Raw genomic sequence first — 18610 nt, 5'->3', positions numbered from 1 at the left:
GATTGAAAGGACAATAAATAAATATCAATTAACATTATATTTGATACTTATCTCAACAACATTCCATGTCTTTTGTATGCAATCAATTTTGGAGTTGTTTATATATTTTTGTCCCCTACCGGTTTCACCGGAGGGGACTTATGGTTTGCGCTCCTTCTGTCAGTCAGTTTGTCAGTCCGTCCGTCCGTCACACTTTTCTGGATCCTGCGATAACTTTGAAAGTTCTAAATATTTTTTCATGAAACTTGGAACATGGATAGATGGCAATATGGACATTATGCACGTCATTTCATTTTGTTTCTACGTCCAAAATTATGGTTGCTATGGCAACAAATAGACTAGAAATACTGCTGAAAATGGTGGTTTTCTGGATCCTGCGATAACTTTAAAAGTTCTTAATATTTTTTCATGAAACTTGGAACATGGCTAGATGGTAATATGGACATTATGCACGTTATTAAATTTGTTCCTACATCAAAAATTGTGGTTACTATGGCAACCAAAAAAATTTAAAAATATATAAAAAAAATCTGAAAATGGTGGAATTTCTGACAATGGTGGAGCCGGTAGGGGACCATATTGCTTGACAATAGCCTTGTCTTTTATAAAAAAGTACAAGGGAAATTTACAGATTGGTTGCAATACTAATTAAGCTTTAATACCATATATTATATTGTTAGCTCATCTATTTTTTGAAAAAAAATTATGAGCTATTGTCATCACCTTGGCGTCGGCGTTGGCGTTGGCGTTGGCGTCGGCGTCCGGTTAAGTTTTGCGTTTAGGTCCACTTTTCTCAGAAAGTATCAATGCTATTGCATTCAAACTTGGTACACTTACTTACTATCATGAGGGGACTGGGCAGGCAAAGTTAGATAACTCTGGCGTGCATTTTGACAGAATTATGTGCCCTTTTTATACTTAAAAAATTGAAAATTTTGGTTAAGTTTTGCGTTTAGTTCCACTTTTCTCAGTAAGTATCAATGCTATTGCATTCAAACTTGGTACACTTACTTACTATCATGAGGGGACTGGGCAGGCAAAGTTAGATAACTCTGGCATGCATTTTGACAGAATTATGTGCCCTTTTTATACTTAGAAAATTGACAATTTTGGTTAAGTTTTGTGTTTAGGTCCATTTTATTCCTTAAGCATCAAAGCTATTGCTTTCATACTTGCAACACTTACTAACTATCATAAGGGGACTGTGCAGGCAAAGTAATGTAACTCTGACTGGCATTTTGACAGAATTATGTGCCCTTTTTATACTTGGAAAATTGAAAATTTGATTAAGTTTTGTGTTTAGGTCCACTTTATTCCTACAGTATCAAAGCTATTGCTTTCATACTTGCAAGATTTATGAACTATCATAAGGGGACGGTGCAGGCAAAGTTATGTAACTCTGACTGGCATTTGGACGGAATTATGGGCCCTTTATACTTAGAAAATTGAAAATTTGGTTAAGATTTATGTTTTGGTCACTTTACCCCTAAAGTATCATAGATATTGCTTTCATACTTGGAACACTCACAAACTATCATAAGGGTACAGTAAAAGGACAAGTTGCATAACTCTGGTTGTCATTGTTACGGAATTATGGCCCTTTTTTGACTTAGTAACTTTTAATATATGGTTAAATTTTGTGTTTCGATCCACTCGAAGTATCAAGGCTATTGCTTTCAAACTTCAAATACTTACATGCTATCATGAGGTTACTGTACCTGGCAACTTGAATTTTACTTTGACCTTTGAATGACCTTGACTCTCAAGGTCAAATTATTAAATTTTGCTAAAATTGCCATAACTTCTTTATTTATGATTAGATTTGATTGATACTTTGATGAAACTACTCTTACCTGACATACCACAATAGACTTCACCCAAACCATCCCCCGTGCCCTCCCCCCCCCTCCCCCCCCTCCCCCCCCCCTAATTTTTTTTTTTTTTTTTTTTTTTTATAAGATCATCTCACAAATGACCACCACACCCTCACACTATACACCCCCCCCACCCCCCCCCACCCCCCCCCCCCCCAAATTTTTTTTTGATTTTTTTTATTTTTTTATTTTTTTTTTTAAGATCATCTCACAAATTATCACCACACCCTCACACTATACCCCCCCCCCCCCCGATTTTTTTATTATTATTTTTTTTTTTCGCTTTTTTGGAAGATAATGTAATAAATGTCCACAACCCCACACTATACACCCCTCTTCACTCCATTCCTCCCTCCTTTGTGATTGAAAATGAGAGTCCCTTCACCTTTAAAAAGAAAATAGATGAGCGGTCTGCACCCGCAAGGCGGTGCTCTTGTTTTAGTGAGGTGTCAATATACTGCTGAAAAGTTATGCATTCAATTATGCTGGTTCACGATGTGTCAGAGATTAAATTTAGACATTTTCATAAATTTAAGAATATATTATCTTTGTTATAGCTCTGACTTTATGAAGAAATTAATATTGTATATATTTAACAAAATGAAAAATCAGCATTTTTTTCCCAATTAGGAATGTACTGGTAATGCACCAATTGTGAAAAATTATCACGAAAAACCATGATATTGGGAAAATGTGCGTCATAAAATCTTTCTATTAAGAATTATGGTTTGTTTTAATTAAATGTTACTAAATTGCACAAACCCATTGTAGTATTTTTGTACATGCCCAATTGCATAAAATGTTCAGTTTCAGTGCTGATTTTTATTTGTTTACTTGCAGATTATAATGCGCTTTTGGAACAAAATGTACCGAATTTTCCTTCATTTTGGGAATTTTTCGGACGGGAATTGGGAATTTTGTTATTTATCCACAATTGGGAAAGTACCTTTTACGAGAACTTACAAAGAAGGAAAAAATCGCTGCAAATCAAAACCAATTTTATCTGTTGGTCTGTGCCCCCATGCCTTAAGAAAATGATTGGGAAACTAAAGGCTTGCACACGTGTTTAAACTTCCCAGGTTAACATGTTTGGGCTTTTATAATATTTGTTGTTGGAAAGAAGTCTCATTTATACAAAAATCCAGTAAAAGCGAAAGTTTCATCCTGTATTAGCCTGTGACAGTGTAGACTGTGCAGGTACATCAATGATCAGTCTTGTGGGACAACCCTTTACGCACATGCATTATGCCCTGTTTTCCCAGAATACGACCCATGGTGTTTTTAATTGTTTGCAGCGTCTGAGGAGCTTTCCATGGGCGGGATGAGGTTCACCACATTTGACCTTGGTGGTCATCAGCAAGGTGAGTGGCAGAAGTTCTGCTGTGTTTCAGTGTTTTTAGTGTAGAAATGTTTAATGTGAAATATTGCAAATGGTTATCAGTTTAACTTAAAAATGCGCAAATAATTTATTTAAACTTCAACCTGGAGTATTTTTATGCCCCCAATAGGGTGGAATATAGCAGTTGAACTGTCCGTCTGTCAGTCTGTCCATGTGAAAACTTTAACATTGCCCATAACTTTTAAAGATAGCAACTTGATATTTGGCATGCATGTTTATCTCATGGAGCTGCACATTTTGAGTGGTGAAAGGTCAAGGTCATCCTTCAAGGTCAAAGGTCAAAGTGGCGCAGAAGGAGGCATTGTGTTTCTGACAAGCACATCTCTTGTTTTCTTTGGTTTAATGTGTTTTTTAGCTCTGCTGTTTTTGGAGAAAACCCGAGGTATTGTCATAGCCAGCTTGTCGTGTCCGTTGTCGTGTCGTCCACGTCGTGCTAAAACCTTTACAATTTGTCAAGGTTATGAACATTGGCTCTAAAATTAAAGTGCTTCAACCTACAACTTTGAAACTTCCTATGTTGCTGCACCTTGATTAGTTCTACATGCCACACCCATTTTTGAGTCACTTGGTCAAAGGTCAAGGTCACTGTGACCTCTAAAAAAAATAATCTGACAAGCTTTCATTTATTGAAAACTGCACCTGCAGCCGAGCGTGGCACCCGTTATGCGGTGCTCTTGATCAACTTTGGCTTGTGTTAAACACATTATTAAAGTAGCTTTATATTTTACAACTTAGAAACATATTCTTACGTTTTTAGCTCATCTATTTTTTGAAAACAAATTATGAGCTATTGTCATCACCTTGGCGTCGGCGTCCGGTTAAGTTTTGCGTTTAGGTCCACTTTTCTCAGAAAGTATCAATGCTATTGCATTCAAACTTGGTACACTTACTAAATATCATGAGGGGACTGGGCAGGCAAAGTTAGATAACTCTGGCGTGCATTTTGACAGAATTATGTGCCCTTTTTATACTTAGAAATTGAAAATTTTGGTTAAGTTTTGTGTTTAGGTCCATTTTATTCCTTAAGTATCAAAGCTATTGCTTTCATACTTGCAACCCTTACTAACTATCATAAGGGGACTGTGCAGGCAAAGTAATGTAACTCTGACTGGCATTTTGACAAAATTACGTGCCCTTTTTATACTTAGAAAATTGAAAATTTGGTTAAGTTTTGTGTTTAGGTCCACTTTATTCCTACAGTATCAAAGCTATTGCTTTCATACTTGCAACACTTATTAACTATCATAAGGGGACTGTGCAGGCAAAGTTATGTAACTCTGACTGGCATTTGGACGGAATTATGGGCCCTTTATACTTAGAAAATTGAAAATTTTGTTAAGTTTTTTGTTTTGGTCCATTTTACCCCTAAACTATTGCTTTCATACTTGGAACACTTGCAAACTATCATAAGGGTACAGTAAAAGGACAAGTTGCATAACTCTGGTTGTCATTTTTACGGAATTATGGCCCTTTTTCGACTTAGTAACTTTGAATATATGGTTAAATTTTGTGTTTGGATCCACTTTACTTCTAAAGTATCAAGGCTATTGCTTTCAAACTTCAAATACTTTCATGCTACTATGAAGTTACTGTACCTGGCAAGTTGAATTTTACATTGACCTTTGAATGACCCTGACTCTCAAGGTCAAATTATTAAATTTTGCTAAAAATGCCATAACTTCTTTATTTATGATTAGATTTGATTGATACTTTGAAAAAACTACTCTTACCTGACATACCACAATAGACTCCACCCAAATCATCCCCCGTGCCCCCCCCCCCCCCCCCCCCCGAATCACCCCCTCCTAATTTTTTTTTTGTTTTTTTTAAGATCATCTCACAAATGACCACCACACCCTCACACTATACTATACCCACCCCACCCCCCCACCCCCAAATTTATTTTTATGCCCCCCTCGAAGATGAGGGGGTATATTGCTTTGCTCATGTCGGTCTGTCTGTCGGTCTGTCCACCAGGTGGTTGTCAGATGATAACTCAAGAACGCTTGGGCCTAGGATCATGAAACTTCATAGGTACATTGATCATGACTCGCAGATGACCCCTTTCGATTTTGAGGTCACTAGGTCAAGGTCACAGGTGAAGGTCACAGTTACTGGAAATAGGCATTTTAAGGATTAAGCATGGTTCAAACAAGGGAAACAACTACCGGTTATGCATGTTCTTTTTGTTACAGCATTTGCCTCCCATGTAATATATTTTTTGAAAGGGTTAAAATACACAAATATTTATTTTTATTATTTTATGTTTGAAATACCGTCCAACCATCGCACCCGAGAATACCCCCCCCCCCCCCCCCCCCCCCCCCCCCCCCCCCCCCCCCCCCCCCCCCCCCGAATTCCCCCCCTATTTTTAACCAGGTTTTCCGAAGGAAAAAACTGGTTATTAGATTGGCGAATGCGGGCGGGCTGGCTGGCTGGCGGGCTGGCTGGCTGGCGGGCTGGCGGAATAAGCTTGTCCGGGCCATAACTATGTCGTTCATTGTCAGATTTTAAAATCATTTGGCACATTTGTTCACCATCATTGGACGGTGTGTCGCGCGAAATAATTACGTCGATATCTCCAAGGTCAAGGTCACACTTTGAGTTCAAAGGTCAAAAATGGCCATAAATGAGCTTGTCCGAGCCATAACTATGTCGTTCATAGTCAGATTTTAAAATCATTTGGCACATTTGTTCACCATCATTGGACGGTGTGTCGCGCGAAATAATTACGTCGATATCTCCAAGGTCAAGGTCACACTTTGAGTTCAAAGGTCAAAAATGGCCATAAATGAGCTTGTCCTGGCCATAACTATGTCATTCATTGTGAGATTTTAAAATCATTTGGCACATTTGTTCACCATCATGGGACGGTGTGTCCCACGAAAGAATCACGTCAATATCTCCAATGTCAAGGTCCAATTTTTATGCCCCCCTTCGAAGAAGAGGGGGTATATTGCTTTGCTCAGGTCGGTAGGTCTGTCGGTCCGTCCACCAGGTGGTTTCCGGATGATAACTCAAGAACGCTTGGGGCTAGGATCATGAAACTTCATAGGTACATTGATCATGACTCGCAGATGACCCCTATTGATTTTGAGGTCACTAGGTCAAAGGTCAAGGTCACAGGTGAAGGTTACTGGAAATAGGCATTATAAGGATTATGCATGGTTCAAACAAGGGAAACAACTACGGTTTATGCATGTTCTTTTTATTAAAGATTTGCCTCCCTTTAATTCATTCAAAATCTCATTTTACAGCAGAGATTCCAAATCTGACCTGTAAATGAGCCCCATATTTACTGCCAGTGCTAGGTTACCTTTTCCCATGTGATCATTCTTAAGTATTGGTATTGTAATGCTGCTAAATCTGACCTGTAAATGAGCCCTATATTTACTGCCAGTGCTAGGTTACCTTTTCCCATTTGATCATTCTTAAGTATTGGTATTGTAATGCTGCTACTGCTACTGCTACTACTACTACTACTACTACTACTACTACTACTACTACTACTACTACTTCTACTTCTACTACTACTACTACTACTACTACTACTACTACTACTACTTCTACTACTACTTCTACTACTACTACTACTTCTATTACTACTACTACTACTACTACTACTACTACTACTACTACTACTACTACTACTACTACTACTACTACTACTACTACTACTTCTACTACTACTACTACTACGACTACTACTACTACTACTACTACTACTACTACTACTACTACTACTGCTGCTACTACTACTACTACTACTACTACTACTACTACTACTACTACTACTACTACTACTACTACTACTACTACTACTACTACTACTACTACTACTACTACTACTACTACTACTACTACTACTACTACTACTACTACTACTACTACTACTACTACTACTACTACTACTACTACTACTACTACTACTACTACTACTACTACTACTACTACTACTACTACTACTACTACTACTACTACTACTACTACTACTACTACTACTACTACTACTACTACTACTACTACTACTACTACTACTACTACTACTACTACTACTACTACTACTACTACTACTACTACTAATACTACTACTACTACTAACTACTGTCTTCTACTAAACTACTTACTACTGACTACTACTAACTACTACCGACTACAGACGACGACTCCTCCGCCTCCACCAACCACCGTGCCCCCCTTCGAAGAAGAGGGGGGTAATATTGCCTTTGCTCATGTCGGTTGGGTTGGTGGCAACCCTTGATAAACTACATAGCAACTTCATAGTTGGCTTACTGGGGGGTCATTGTATTTCTCAAAAGAAAAATCTTGTTTTTTTTTCAAACCTGTGAAAAACACAAATAATGGGTATTGGTAAATGATTTTTATGTTTGAAGATAAACCGGTCCAAGCCATTGGCCACCCAAGAATACCAAACCCCCACCCTCCCACTCCCCCCTCCGCCCCCCCCCGAACATCCCCCCCTATTTTTTTTATGTTTTTTTATCATCTCACAAATGACCACCACACCCGCACATTCGATACTATAACCCCCCCCCCCCACCCCCCCCCCCCCCCCCCCTCAGGGCTTCCCCTGGCTCAAAAATTTCTTTCGCTAACAATTTAGCCAATTGGATTTTTTTGTAGCCAAATTTTAGAAACTGTAGCCAAAGTTTTAGCCAAGCATTTAGGACCGCCTCGTAAAAGTCTAGGGGTGTAAGAACACAAATAACTACAATATGAAGCTGAAATATATTTATTACTATAATCATCCTTTTAAAATATTGTACATAACAGAATATCAGTTTATAACAAAAAACATTTATAGATATGCATCCATCTAGATATACATACATCAATGACATCTTTAGTCTTGATCAACTGTTATGTTTTGCAAAGATTGAAATATGTGCTCAAGAATGAATATCTTTAATATATTGAAAATGTGCTTATTTTGTAAACAATGTGAACTGAACATGTGCTTATGATGTATGTATAAACTGATATTCTGTTATGTAGAATAAAAGTATGATTATTACATTATAAGCACATGTTCAGATGCTTTATTTTCAAAGCCTCTCACTTCATATTGTTAAACAGTTATATTTGGTCATTTGGATATGATATACATCAGCTTTGACAGCTTCTGTTGTTAAAACATTTTCTGTAAGTGGTGGATGATTTTTAGGCTCAAATAAATGAATGTTTTTCACGCATATTTCTTGACAGAAAGTTGCCTGAAATATGATAAAACATAGTTTTACAAACAATCAACAACAAACCAACACATTAATGTCCGTATCTTTAAATGTCCGAATTTTTAACATATCCGAAATATATTACAACGAGTGAATGGTATACTTTTATTTCCGAAATTGTTGGTTTCAAACATTACCTTTCCCAAAATATTATAATAATGAAACTATTAAACAGAAATTCTCTTTTTTTCCTGTTGAAACAAGATTTCATGTGTTTTTGTGAAGAAATAGTTTTTTGTTAAATGCTTTTGCAGGGCCCGTGGTATTGACATAATATTCGATAACACCTTTTGTTTTCACACCAGCAAGCGTTCTATACATAGATGGTGACGTCACTGCCAGTACACAATGCACCAGCAAGTTTCCTTTGTTTTGATGACCGGTTCTGACCGGTATTGCTGCAGACTGCGTATTAAATTTTCTGGTTAATAACACGATGATGTAATGACGCACAGTCGACGGTTTTTAAAGAGTTTACTATCTGGGATGGTACTTGACAGACAAAAAACGTTTCACCGAGCATTTTCGCCAACCGCGAATTTTATTCGCCGAATTTTAAAAACGTTTCGCCGAGCATTTTCGCCAACCAAGAATTTTATTCGCCGAATTTGCCCCCCCCAAATTTTTTTTTTTTAAACGGTTAGAAAACACAAATATTTATTTTTATTATTTTATGTTTGAAATACCATCCAACCATCGCACCCAAGAAAAGAATACCCCCCCACCCCCACCCCCCTCCCCCCCTCCTCCCCCCGAAATACCTCCCCTAAATTTTTTTTTTTTTTTTTTTTTTTTTTAAGATCATCTCACAAATGACCACCACACCCTAACACTATACTATACCCCCCCTGACCCACCCCACCCCCAATTATTTTTTTGTTTTGAAACAGTTAAAAAACACAAATATTTATTTTTATTATTTTATGTTTGAAATACCGTCCAACCATCGCACCCAAGAATACCCACCCTCCCCCCGAATTCCCCCCCCCCCCCCCCCCCCCCCCCACCCCCCCCCCCCCGACGCATAATTTTTTTTTTTTTTTTTTTTTAAGATCATCTCACAAATGACCACCACACCCTCACACTATACCCCCCCCCCACCCCACCCCCCCCCTCCCAAATTATTTTTTTTTGAAACGGTTAAAAAACACAAATATTTATTTTTATTATTATGTCCCCCTTCGAAGAAGAGGGGGTATATTGCTTTGCTCATGTCGGTCAGTCGGTCTGTCGGTCCGTCCACCAGGTGGTTGTCAGACGATAACTCAAGAACGCTTGGGCCTAGGATCATGAAACTTCATAGGTACATTGATCATGACTCGCAGATGGCCCCTATTGATTTTGAGGTCACTAGGTCAAAGGTCAAGGTCACGGTGACCCGAAATAGTAAAATGGTTTCCGGATGATAACTCAAGAACGCTTAGGCCTAGGATCATGAAACTTGATAGATAGATTGATCATGACACGCAGATGACCCCTATTGATTTTCAGGTCACTAGGTCAAAGGTCAAGGTCACAGTGACCCGAAATAGTAAAATGGTTTCCGGATGATAACTCAAGAACGCTTAGGCCTAGGATCATGAAACTTGATAGGTAGATTGATCATGACTCGCAGATGACCCCTATTGATTTTCAGGTCACTAGGTCAAAGGTCAAGGTCACGATGACCCGAAATAGTAAAATGGTTTCCGGATGATAACTGAAGAACGCTTATTCCTAGGATCATGAAACTTGATAGGTAGATTGATCATGACTCGCAGATGACCCCTATTGATTTTCAGGTCACTAGGTCAAAGGTCAAGGTCACGGTGACCCGAAATAGTAAAATGGTGCCCGGATGATAACTCAAGAATGCTTATGGCTAGGATCATGAAACTTCATAGGTATATTGATCATGACTGGCAGATGACCCCTATTGATTTTCACTAGGTCAAAGGTCAAGGTCACAGTGACAAAAAACATATTCACACAATGGCTCCCACTACAACTGAGAGCCCATATGGGGGGCATGCATGTTTTACAAACAGCCCTTGTTTTATGTTTGAAATACCGTCCAACCATCGCACCCAAGAATCCCCCCCCCCCCCCACCATTTTGCATTTTTTTCCGCATTTTTGGAAGATAATGTAATAAATGTCCACGCCCCCACACTACACACCCCTCTTCACTCCACCCCTCCCTCCTTTGTGATTGAAAATGAGAGTCCCTTCACCTTTAAAAAGAAAATAGATGAGCGGTCTGCACCCGCAAGGCGGTGCTCTTGTTATTATTTATTTACTGCTGACTTTTTTTTATTCCATTTGGAAAAACAATATGAGGAGATATCAGGTTTATGTAAAACAGCATGGTACAAATATTTATGATGCATTCATCTCTTAGTATTGACATAATAAAGCCTAAATAAGTTTATCAATTTATAATTGCATAATTTCCCTTATGTTGCCCAAAATGGGTCAAGCATGGATTTATGGTGCACTCACAAGAATCGTGGGATGAATCATAATAAATGCGAACAGTTAAGGCAATTTTCATATTTCTTTTAGTTTGCAGAGTATAATTCAAAATTCATATTGATCCGCTTTCTGATTGGGTTCAACAGATATGAGCTTCAATATATGTTAATAGAAAACATAAGTCTTTCAAGGTTTTTACTCAGTTTTGAAGCGTATTCACTTTGTTTTTGTTTTAAGAGAAAAAACGCACACACAAAATTAAGGTGGTTTATTTACATTAATTTAAGCTAGAAGATCCCAGTTGTCTTGTACATTAGGTGTATGATGTAACTATTAGTTTGTGTACCATATAGAAAACCAAATGTCCTCAAGTTTTCATGACTGTGAGACATTTTTCTCACCTTTCATCATGATGGGCAAGAACACTGCCTGTGCACATGAAAATGATAATATTTGATTGCATTCTACCTCTTTTTCTTTCAGCACGAAGAGTTTGGAAGGACTATTTCCCTGCGGTGGATGGCATTGTTTTCCTGGTGGATGTATTTGATAGACAGCGATTTATTGAAGCTAAGGCAGAGTTAGATGTAAATAAAACAAGTAGTTTGTTGTCAAGTTTAAATTTGAAATGAAAATGAGGTGACCAAAAAATGTTGTTGATTTTAGTGACAGGCAAATATGTATTTATAAACCTAATGAAAATACATGGTCTTATTTGTCATGAATACCAGTTTTAAAAATCCAACAAATGAGATAATATAGCAAGAAAAGATTTGTTCACAAGACATTTTCATTTTGTGTTTCACTTTGTGTATGGAATTTGTAGTTAATTATTTCAAGTAATTAACAGGACTTGTATTTGACAGAATCATCGCATATTAAATATATGTTCACTGTTGGGGCATATAAGCTAACTTATATATAAAAAGCAAAAAGCTGTAGAATTTCTAATAAAACATAATGTACCAAATGTGGGTAATTAGTTTTGTATGTTATCTTTTGATAAATATTCAGTTTCCTTATGTAACCCTTTCCTGTTCAGAAACGAAGTGTAAAAAGCTATATGCAATCAGCATAAAGCCAGAACAGTCTATGCATCACTTGCAGGCTGTTCAAGTTTTATGCTGTATGTTTCTCATCAGTATCTTAGTGTTTGAAATGATGCCTTTAAAACTTGAGTCTTCCTTTTATAAGACATGTCTTTTATTTAAATAGATTTTCTAAGGGACTACAAACATGTCAAAGTGTGTGTCTGGGTAGTCAAATGTTCAAACCTTTGTTATACCTTATATAACTAATCATATTCAAATAATGCAATTATCATTCTTTGCTGCAGAGTTTGCTTACAGATGAGCAGGTAGCCAACGCGCCCGTGTTGATACTGGGCAACAAGATCGACATACCAGGGGCGGCCAGTGAAGACGAGATCAGGGCAATGTTCGGACTCCATGGGCAAACCACTGGCAAGGTAGGTGGTCTTCTGGGAAGATGTTTCATTGGCGTCTTCATCTGTGAATATCTTCAGTTTTATTTTAATGAGCCTCGTTTGGGGAAAATTGGGCTTAATGCATTTGCATCGCAGATTGTCATCCCAGGTAAGCTTTTGCAGTCTGCACTGGCTAATCAGGAATGACACTTTTCACCTAAACTGGATTTTCGCATAGAAACAACATGCTTTAAACAAAAAATACCATAAAAGCTTAAAGTATTGTCCCTAAATAGCATGTGCAGATTATTGCTATATAACATTTGAAAGCATTTAAAACATGTACTGGTTAGTAAGAAGTGTAATACATGTGTGATTGGTTGTAGTAAAAATAACTGATTCCAGTTGGGTTTTTATGCTCCCCCAAAAATTTGGGGGGGGGGGGAGCATATAGACGCCGCTTCGTCTGTCTGTCCGTCCGTGCACTATTTTTGTCCGGGTTATTTCTCAGCAACTAATGACCGGAATTCAATGAAACTTTATGAGAAGCTTCACTACCAAGAGGAGATGTGCATATTATCAGTGGGTTCTGGTCGGATGATTTTTCACAGAGTTATGGCCCTTTGAAATTTTCCAATTAACTTCATATATAGTGCAATTCTTGTCTGGGCTATTTTTCAGCAACTAATGACCGAATTCAATGAAACTTTATGGGAAGCTTCACTACCAAGAGGAGATGTGCATATTATCAGCGGGTTCTGGTCGGATGATTTTTCACAGCGTTATGGCCCTTTGAAATTTTATATAAAAATATTCTTGTCCCCCAACTACTGTGCCCTCAAGACATTTCCTTTTATCTGAATATATAGTGCAATATTGTGACAAAAAAGACCTTTGGGGAGCATCACCCGTCTCCGACGGTTTCTTGTTTTTATCTCCCGCCAAAGGCGGATTGATAGAGAATTGGCGTTGTCTGTCACACAACTTTTTAGAGCTATAACTCAGAAACTATATAAGATATCAACTTGAAACCTCATAGGTGTATAGATATCAATGAGAAGTGCCATGCACAAGAACATTAACCCTCCACTTTTTTAAATAAGAGTATTGCCCTTTGTTGTTTTTTGTATGATGTAACATTTTAAGGCTGTATCTCAGATAAACTACAAGATGTCTAACATTAAATTTCATGGCATTGTATATATCATTGAGGAAAATTGCATTTCATAAAAAACAGTAACCCTACCCTTAATAATTACCTATTAATGATTACCCTACACTTAATGATTATACTGTATATCAAGGGATTTGCACCAATCCATATTTTGCGGTGGGGGGGGGGGGGTGCATCAATTCAAGGATTCAACGAATTTGCTTGTTTTTTTTTTGTCCTTTAAGTAAGTATAGGTCATTTAAAAACTGATATCACTATTTTCACTTTTATGTAATTGTATGCATGATTATAATGACCGTGTATTCCATGTAAGAAGACTAATTTTTATCAATCTTTTTGTTACTTCCACAAAATTTCTAAACCAATATGCTTTATTGTTAACATCAATGTCCAAAACAATTAAAAGCAACAACTTGCAATTATATTCATTGACACATAAGAAAAACATTTTATTGGTATGTTTTAGCATAGTGGATTTGGTGTCTTTCTAGCGAACTTGAGGTCAAGGGTTTGATCCTACTGTGGGAGCATTCCGTTGATGTCCCCTCAAAGTACTGGTTCTACCCAGGAAGTGAAATAGAACTAAAATCAATTGGTTTAAACTGCCTGTTTTCAGGGAAGCGTTTCTCGCAGCGAACTCCCTGGCCGGCCGATGGAATTGTTTATGTGCAGTGTTTTAAAACGACAAGGATACGGGGAGGGCTTTCGCTGGCTGGCTCAATACATCAACTGACATCTGTGCTGACTTAGTGCTAACTATCTTCATCTATAAATTTGTGAGAAATCTGTCGGAATTGTAGATATAACGAGTTACTTTTGTTTGTATGTGTGGAATAATTGATTTACAAAATGACCTAGGTTTAACTTTTTTCTGTCGTTTTTTAGAAGCAAAGTTATTTGGCTAATGGTTTCTTTTTGTGGATATAATATGTTGGTAATTTGTCATTGCTTTTTTTAAAGAGATGCTTTTCTGGTAAATCTCTATTTAACATAAATAAATACATTATGGAATGAAATACCATGCAAATGGTAACTGTATGTATGAAAGGTGAAATGTAAATCAATTTCTATTTTTGATTTTCATTTTGTGTGTGTAGTTAAATGTTAAATTAGGTTATGACAGAATCAAGTTCTGCTACAGATAAATGTTAACTATTTAATTTATATTGTTTCAAATTAAACCAGTGTCTTAATATTTTATGAGCAGTTTTTGCTTATCTGAAGCTGCATAAGTTGACTTCCCAAATCAGTGGCTTTTGTGAAAAGTATACTATGTGATAATCAGTGACAGGAATGTGTTTTAAAAATATACTGCAGGCATGTTAAAGGCATGTTAAAGATGGTCAGTTTGTTTTCTATTTGAAATTTCACTGTATAAAAAAACCTTTTAGTATGTATAACCCCATTAAGGCAAGGATATATGAAATGTGTCCTGAGAAAATGGTCTTATGCCAGCGTGGCACAGGATCAGCCTGGACTGGTTAGTAGCTACACTTCTGCAAGGTTTGATGGGCTCATTAGCAGATGTCCAGGGCTGGTCTGGAGCTATGCATGATTAACGTGGCATAAGACCCATTATTGCATGAAGACTCATTTTTTGTCTTTAATGTTGTATGTATATATTTTATACAGAGAATGGTCATCTGAGCTGTATCATATCATTTCTAAAGGTAAACACACATAATTGATGCAGTTAAATATTTCGAAGCGACACTATTAAATAGAATATAGTATATACTTGTAAATAGCTTTATTCCAGCGTTGTTGTATATTTCTTGTCTTGATTTTGCTAGTGTACATATTTGATGTGGTATATGGTTCTTGGCCCCACCATTAAACCATTAAAAATTCAGCTTTAATATGGAGTTTTTTCCATTATGACAAACCTGATTTTGTGTGTGTTTGTGTGTCTGTATGTCATATATGTAAAAGTATATTGTTCAAAGTGGATATGATAATTTTAATATGCCGATTCATTGAAAAATATATGTCAAAGTATATTGTCCAAAGTGTATATGATCACTTAGATACGCGGATATCTTGCATGTGAATCAGTTTGGTTCGGTGTTAGCTTATGTATGTAGTATTGTGCCTTCATGTTACCCAGTTGTAAATCATGCTATGGTTTTCCATATCATTTTAAATACGTTCCACTGTGTCATTGTTGGATTGAATAGAATTATTCTTGTTTAACACAAACAGTTCTTAAGCATTTTTATGCCCCCCTTCAAAGAAGAGAGGGTATATTGCTTTGCTCATGTCGGTCGGTCGGTCCGTCCACCAGGTGGTTGTCAGACGATAACTCAAGAACGCTTGGGCCTAGGATCATGAAACTTCATAGGTACATTGATCATGACTCGCAGATGACCCCTATTGATTTTGAGGTCACTAGGTCAAAGGTCAAGGTCACGGTGACCCGAAATAGTAAAATGGTTTCCGGATGATAACTCAAGAACGCTTAGGCCTAGGATCATGAAACTTGATAGGTAGATTGATCATGACTCGCAGATGACCCCTATTGATTTTCAGGTCACTAGGTCAAAGGTCAAGGTCACAGTGACCCAAAATAGTAAAATGGTTTCCGGATGATAACTCAAGAACTCTTGGGCCTAGGATCATGAAACTTGATAGGTAGATTGATCAGGACTTGCAGATGACCCCTATTGATTTTGAGGTCACTAGGTCAAAGGTCAAGGTCACAGTGACCCGAAATAGTAAAATGGTTTCCGGATGATAACTCAAGAACACTTAGGCCTAGGATCATGAAACTTGATAGGTAGATTGATCATGACTGGCAGATGACCCCTATTGATTTTCAGGTCACTAGGTCAAAGGTCAAGGTCACGATGACCCGAAATAGTAAAATGGTTTCCGGATGGTAACTGAAGAACGCTTATTCCTAGGATCATGAAACTTTATAGGTAGAATGATCATGACTCGCAGATGACCCCTATTGATTTTCAGGTCACTAGGTCAAAGGTCAAGGTCATGGTGACCTGAAATAGTAAAATGGTGTCCGGATGATAACTCAAGAATGCTTATGGCTAGGATCATGAAACTTCATAGGTACATTAATCATGACTGGCAGATGACCCCTATTGATTTTCAGGTCACTAGGTCAAAGGTCAAGGTCACAGTGACAAAAAACATTTTCATTTCAAGTTATATTTATTGATGGGCGTTTTTTAATTGACATAAGTTTAGTTTGCTTTGAGATAAATTAATTGTACAGTATATTCTGATGTAAATCAATGGCTCATAAAAGAAGAAAAAAAACTGAGAAATTACAACATGTTGACATGATCATCTTATTGTAAAATTGTGAATGTTGTGTGGTAAAAACACATGTTGAATACATTGTTATAACTATTATAAAATTTAATGTATAATATATGTATTGTGTACAATCTAATTAAAATAGTATTGTTTTACGCTTTATGGATTTAATATTGAAACATACCAGTAGTGTTTTGTTGAGATTAGTTTTTTTATTGGAAGCATTCTTTAATATGACAGAATGAGAATAATGCCTCTTATTTTCTGTGCGATTTGCAGTAGTTACCGCCCTTACATTTAATTATTTCAACAATAATCCTTGTATGTGTAAGATTTTGTTCCCATTATGAAAGTAATATATTGTGTCCTACAATGGTTTGTTTAAATGTTTGTGTATTTATGAATTTCTGTTTTGCTAGTGCTGTGCCAAGTAATGTTTTTTCAATCACTGAATTGAAAGAGCCGTGTTCTGAGAAAACTGGGCATAATGCATGTGCGTAAAGTGTAGTCCCAGATTAGCCTGTGCACAGGCTAATCAGGGATGAAATTTTACGCACATGCATTATGCCCAATTTTTTCAGAACAAGACACGAAAGAAGACTGCTTGGCTAATTACTGTGAATTTACTTAAACTCTTGGACATTAAATTTTTCAGATTTGTAAAGTCAAGCATATGTGTTGGATCTTAAATTATTGCGTAATTTAAAATGTCTAATATTAAGCCTTAAGATTTCAACATATGTGTTGAACGTTTGATTGTGTTGTTGATTGGACCAACAATAATCCACAAAAATTAATGTTCTACCAATGATATTGGTTTCACAGAATAACTGAAGGAAACGATGATATATTCAATCTGACTTATTTTATGTTACATGTGTTAAGTGACATACTGGTATTGTTAAACATAATTTTTTTGAATTTGTCACACATGAACATGAATGAAAAACATAATTATAATTAAAAACTAGCATTCTTTGAAAGCTATTGTGTACAATTGCTTCAGAATGTGTGAATTTTATTGACATTGAATTCACTAATTACAATAAATGTACTGACATAAATATTACCATATGTTTGTTGTTTGTTTGTCTACTCCAACTAGCCATTGCATTTTGTCAAGCATGGTATTTTGACATTATTTGCACGCAGTTATTGCTGTGTTTAACCTACATACAAAAATGTGAAAGTATTTGTTGCATTACATTTGAAAGTTATTTAGTACTGACATATGTGCAATAAACATGCAAATGGATAAAAGTAAGGCACACATTAGAAACTTCATGAAGAAACTAAACAATCATAAAAAACTACATTTATTGCTAGATTACTGAAAACAGAGCGATTGTGCACTGGCATTGACTTTCTTAAACTACTGGTAAGTTAATTGTGCTATTGGGAAACGAGTATCAACTTGATAAAATAGAGAATAAATAAATAAATATTAATATGATAGTGTGAAACATCTATAATAACAATGCTAGCATAGGTGTTAAATATACTGATATGCTGGCAAATATCTCAAGTATCCAGGTTTAGGTCTCAATTCAAGTCGGAGCTTCTTGCTTCTTTGTAGGCAGTGTGGCACATTGGGAGAACAGTGCCGACATAATGTACATACACACAGTAAGGGTCCTGTTTTAGTTTTGAGATAATGTATTATGGTGTATAACAAGCAAGGATTTACGGGTTTATAACTGAAAAAAGAGTTGATCCGTTTCGGGTGTAATGCAGCGATGGTCTGAGATTATTA

General features: G+C 36.7%; 1 protein-coding gene and 2 long non-coding RNA genes across 3 annotated transcripts in view; all 3 read left to right on the top strand.

Moving 5' to 3' along the window:
- LOC127868012 (GTP-binding protein SAR1b-like) overlaps positions 1 to 14903 on the top strand; it is a 30536-nt gene extending 15633 nt beyond the window's left edge. The window contains exons 4-7 of the mRNA XM_052409571.1: positions 3170 to 3235; positions 11465 to 11568; positions 12318 to 12449; positions 14198 to 14903. Coding sequence (XP_052265531.1) covers positions 3170 to 3235; positions 11465 to 11568; positions 12318 to 12449; positions 14198 to 14314 — 419 coding nt within the window. The 3' untranslated portion in view covers positions 14315 to 14903. The remainder of the gene's footprint in view (positions 1 to 3169; positions 3236 to 11464; positions 11569 to 12317; positions 12450 to 14197) is intronic.
- On the top strand, positions 6252 to 10358 carry LOC127868016 (uncharacterized). The gene is made up of 3 exons (XR_008043848.1): positions 6252 to 6392; positions 9896 to 10185; positions 10331 to 10358. It is a non-coding gene; the product is annotated as an uncharacterized LOC127868016 (long non-coding RNA).
- A 480-nt stretch (positions 14904 to 15383) lies between the features above and the next one.
- LOC127868015 (uncharacterized) lies at positions 15384 to 17926 on the top strand. The gene is made up of 2 exons (XR_008043847.1): positions 15384 to 16131; positions 16277 to 17926. It is a non-coding gene; the product is annotated as an uncharacterized LOC127868015 (long non-coding RNA).
- Positions 17927 to 18610: the final 684 nt, after the last annotated feature.

Source organism: Dreissena polymorpha, chromosome 2, assembly GCF_020536995.1.
Source record: "Dreissena polymorpha isolate Duluth1 chromosome 2, UMN_Dpol_1.0, whole genome shotgun sequence".
In the NCBI taxonomy this organism is placed as follows: domain Eukaryota; kingdom Metazoa; phylum Mollusca; class Bivalvia; order Myida; family Dreissenidae; genus Dreissena; species Dreissena polymorpha.
This window is presented reverse-complemented; position numbering and strand designations above follow the sequence as displayed.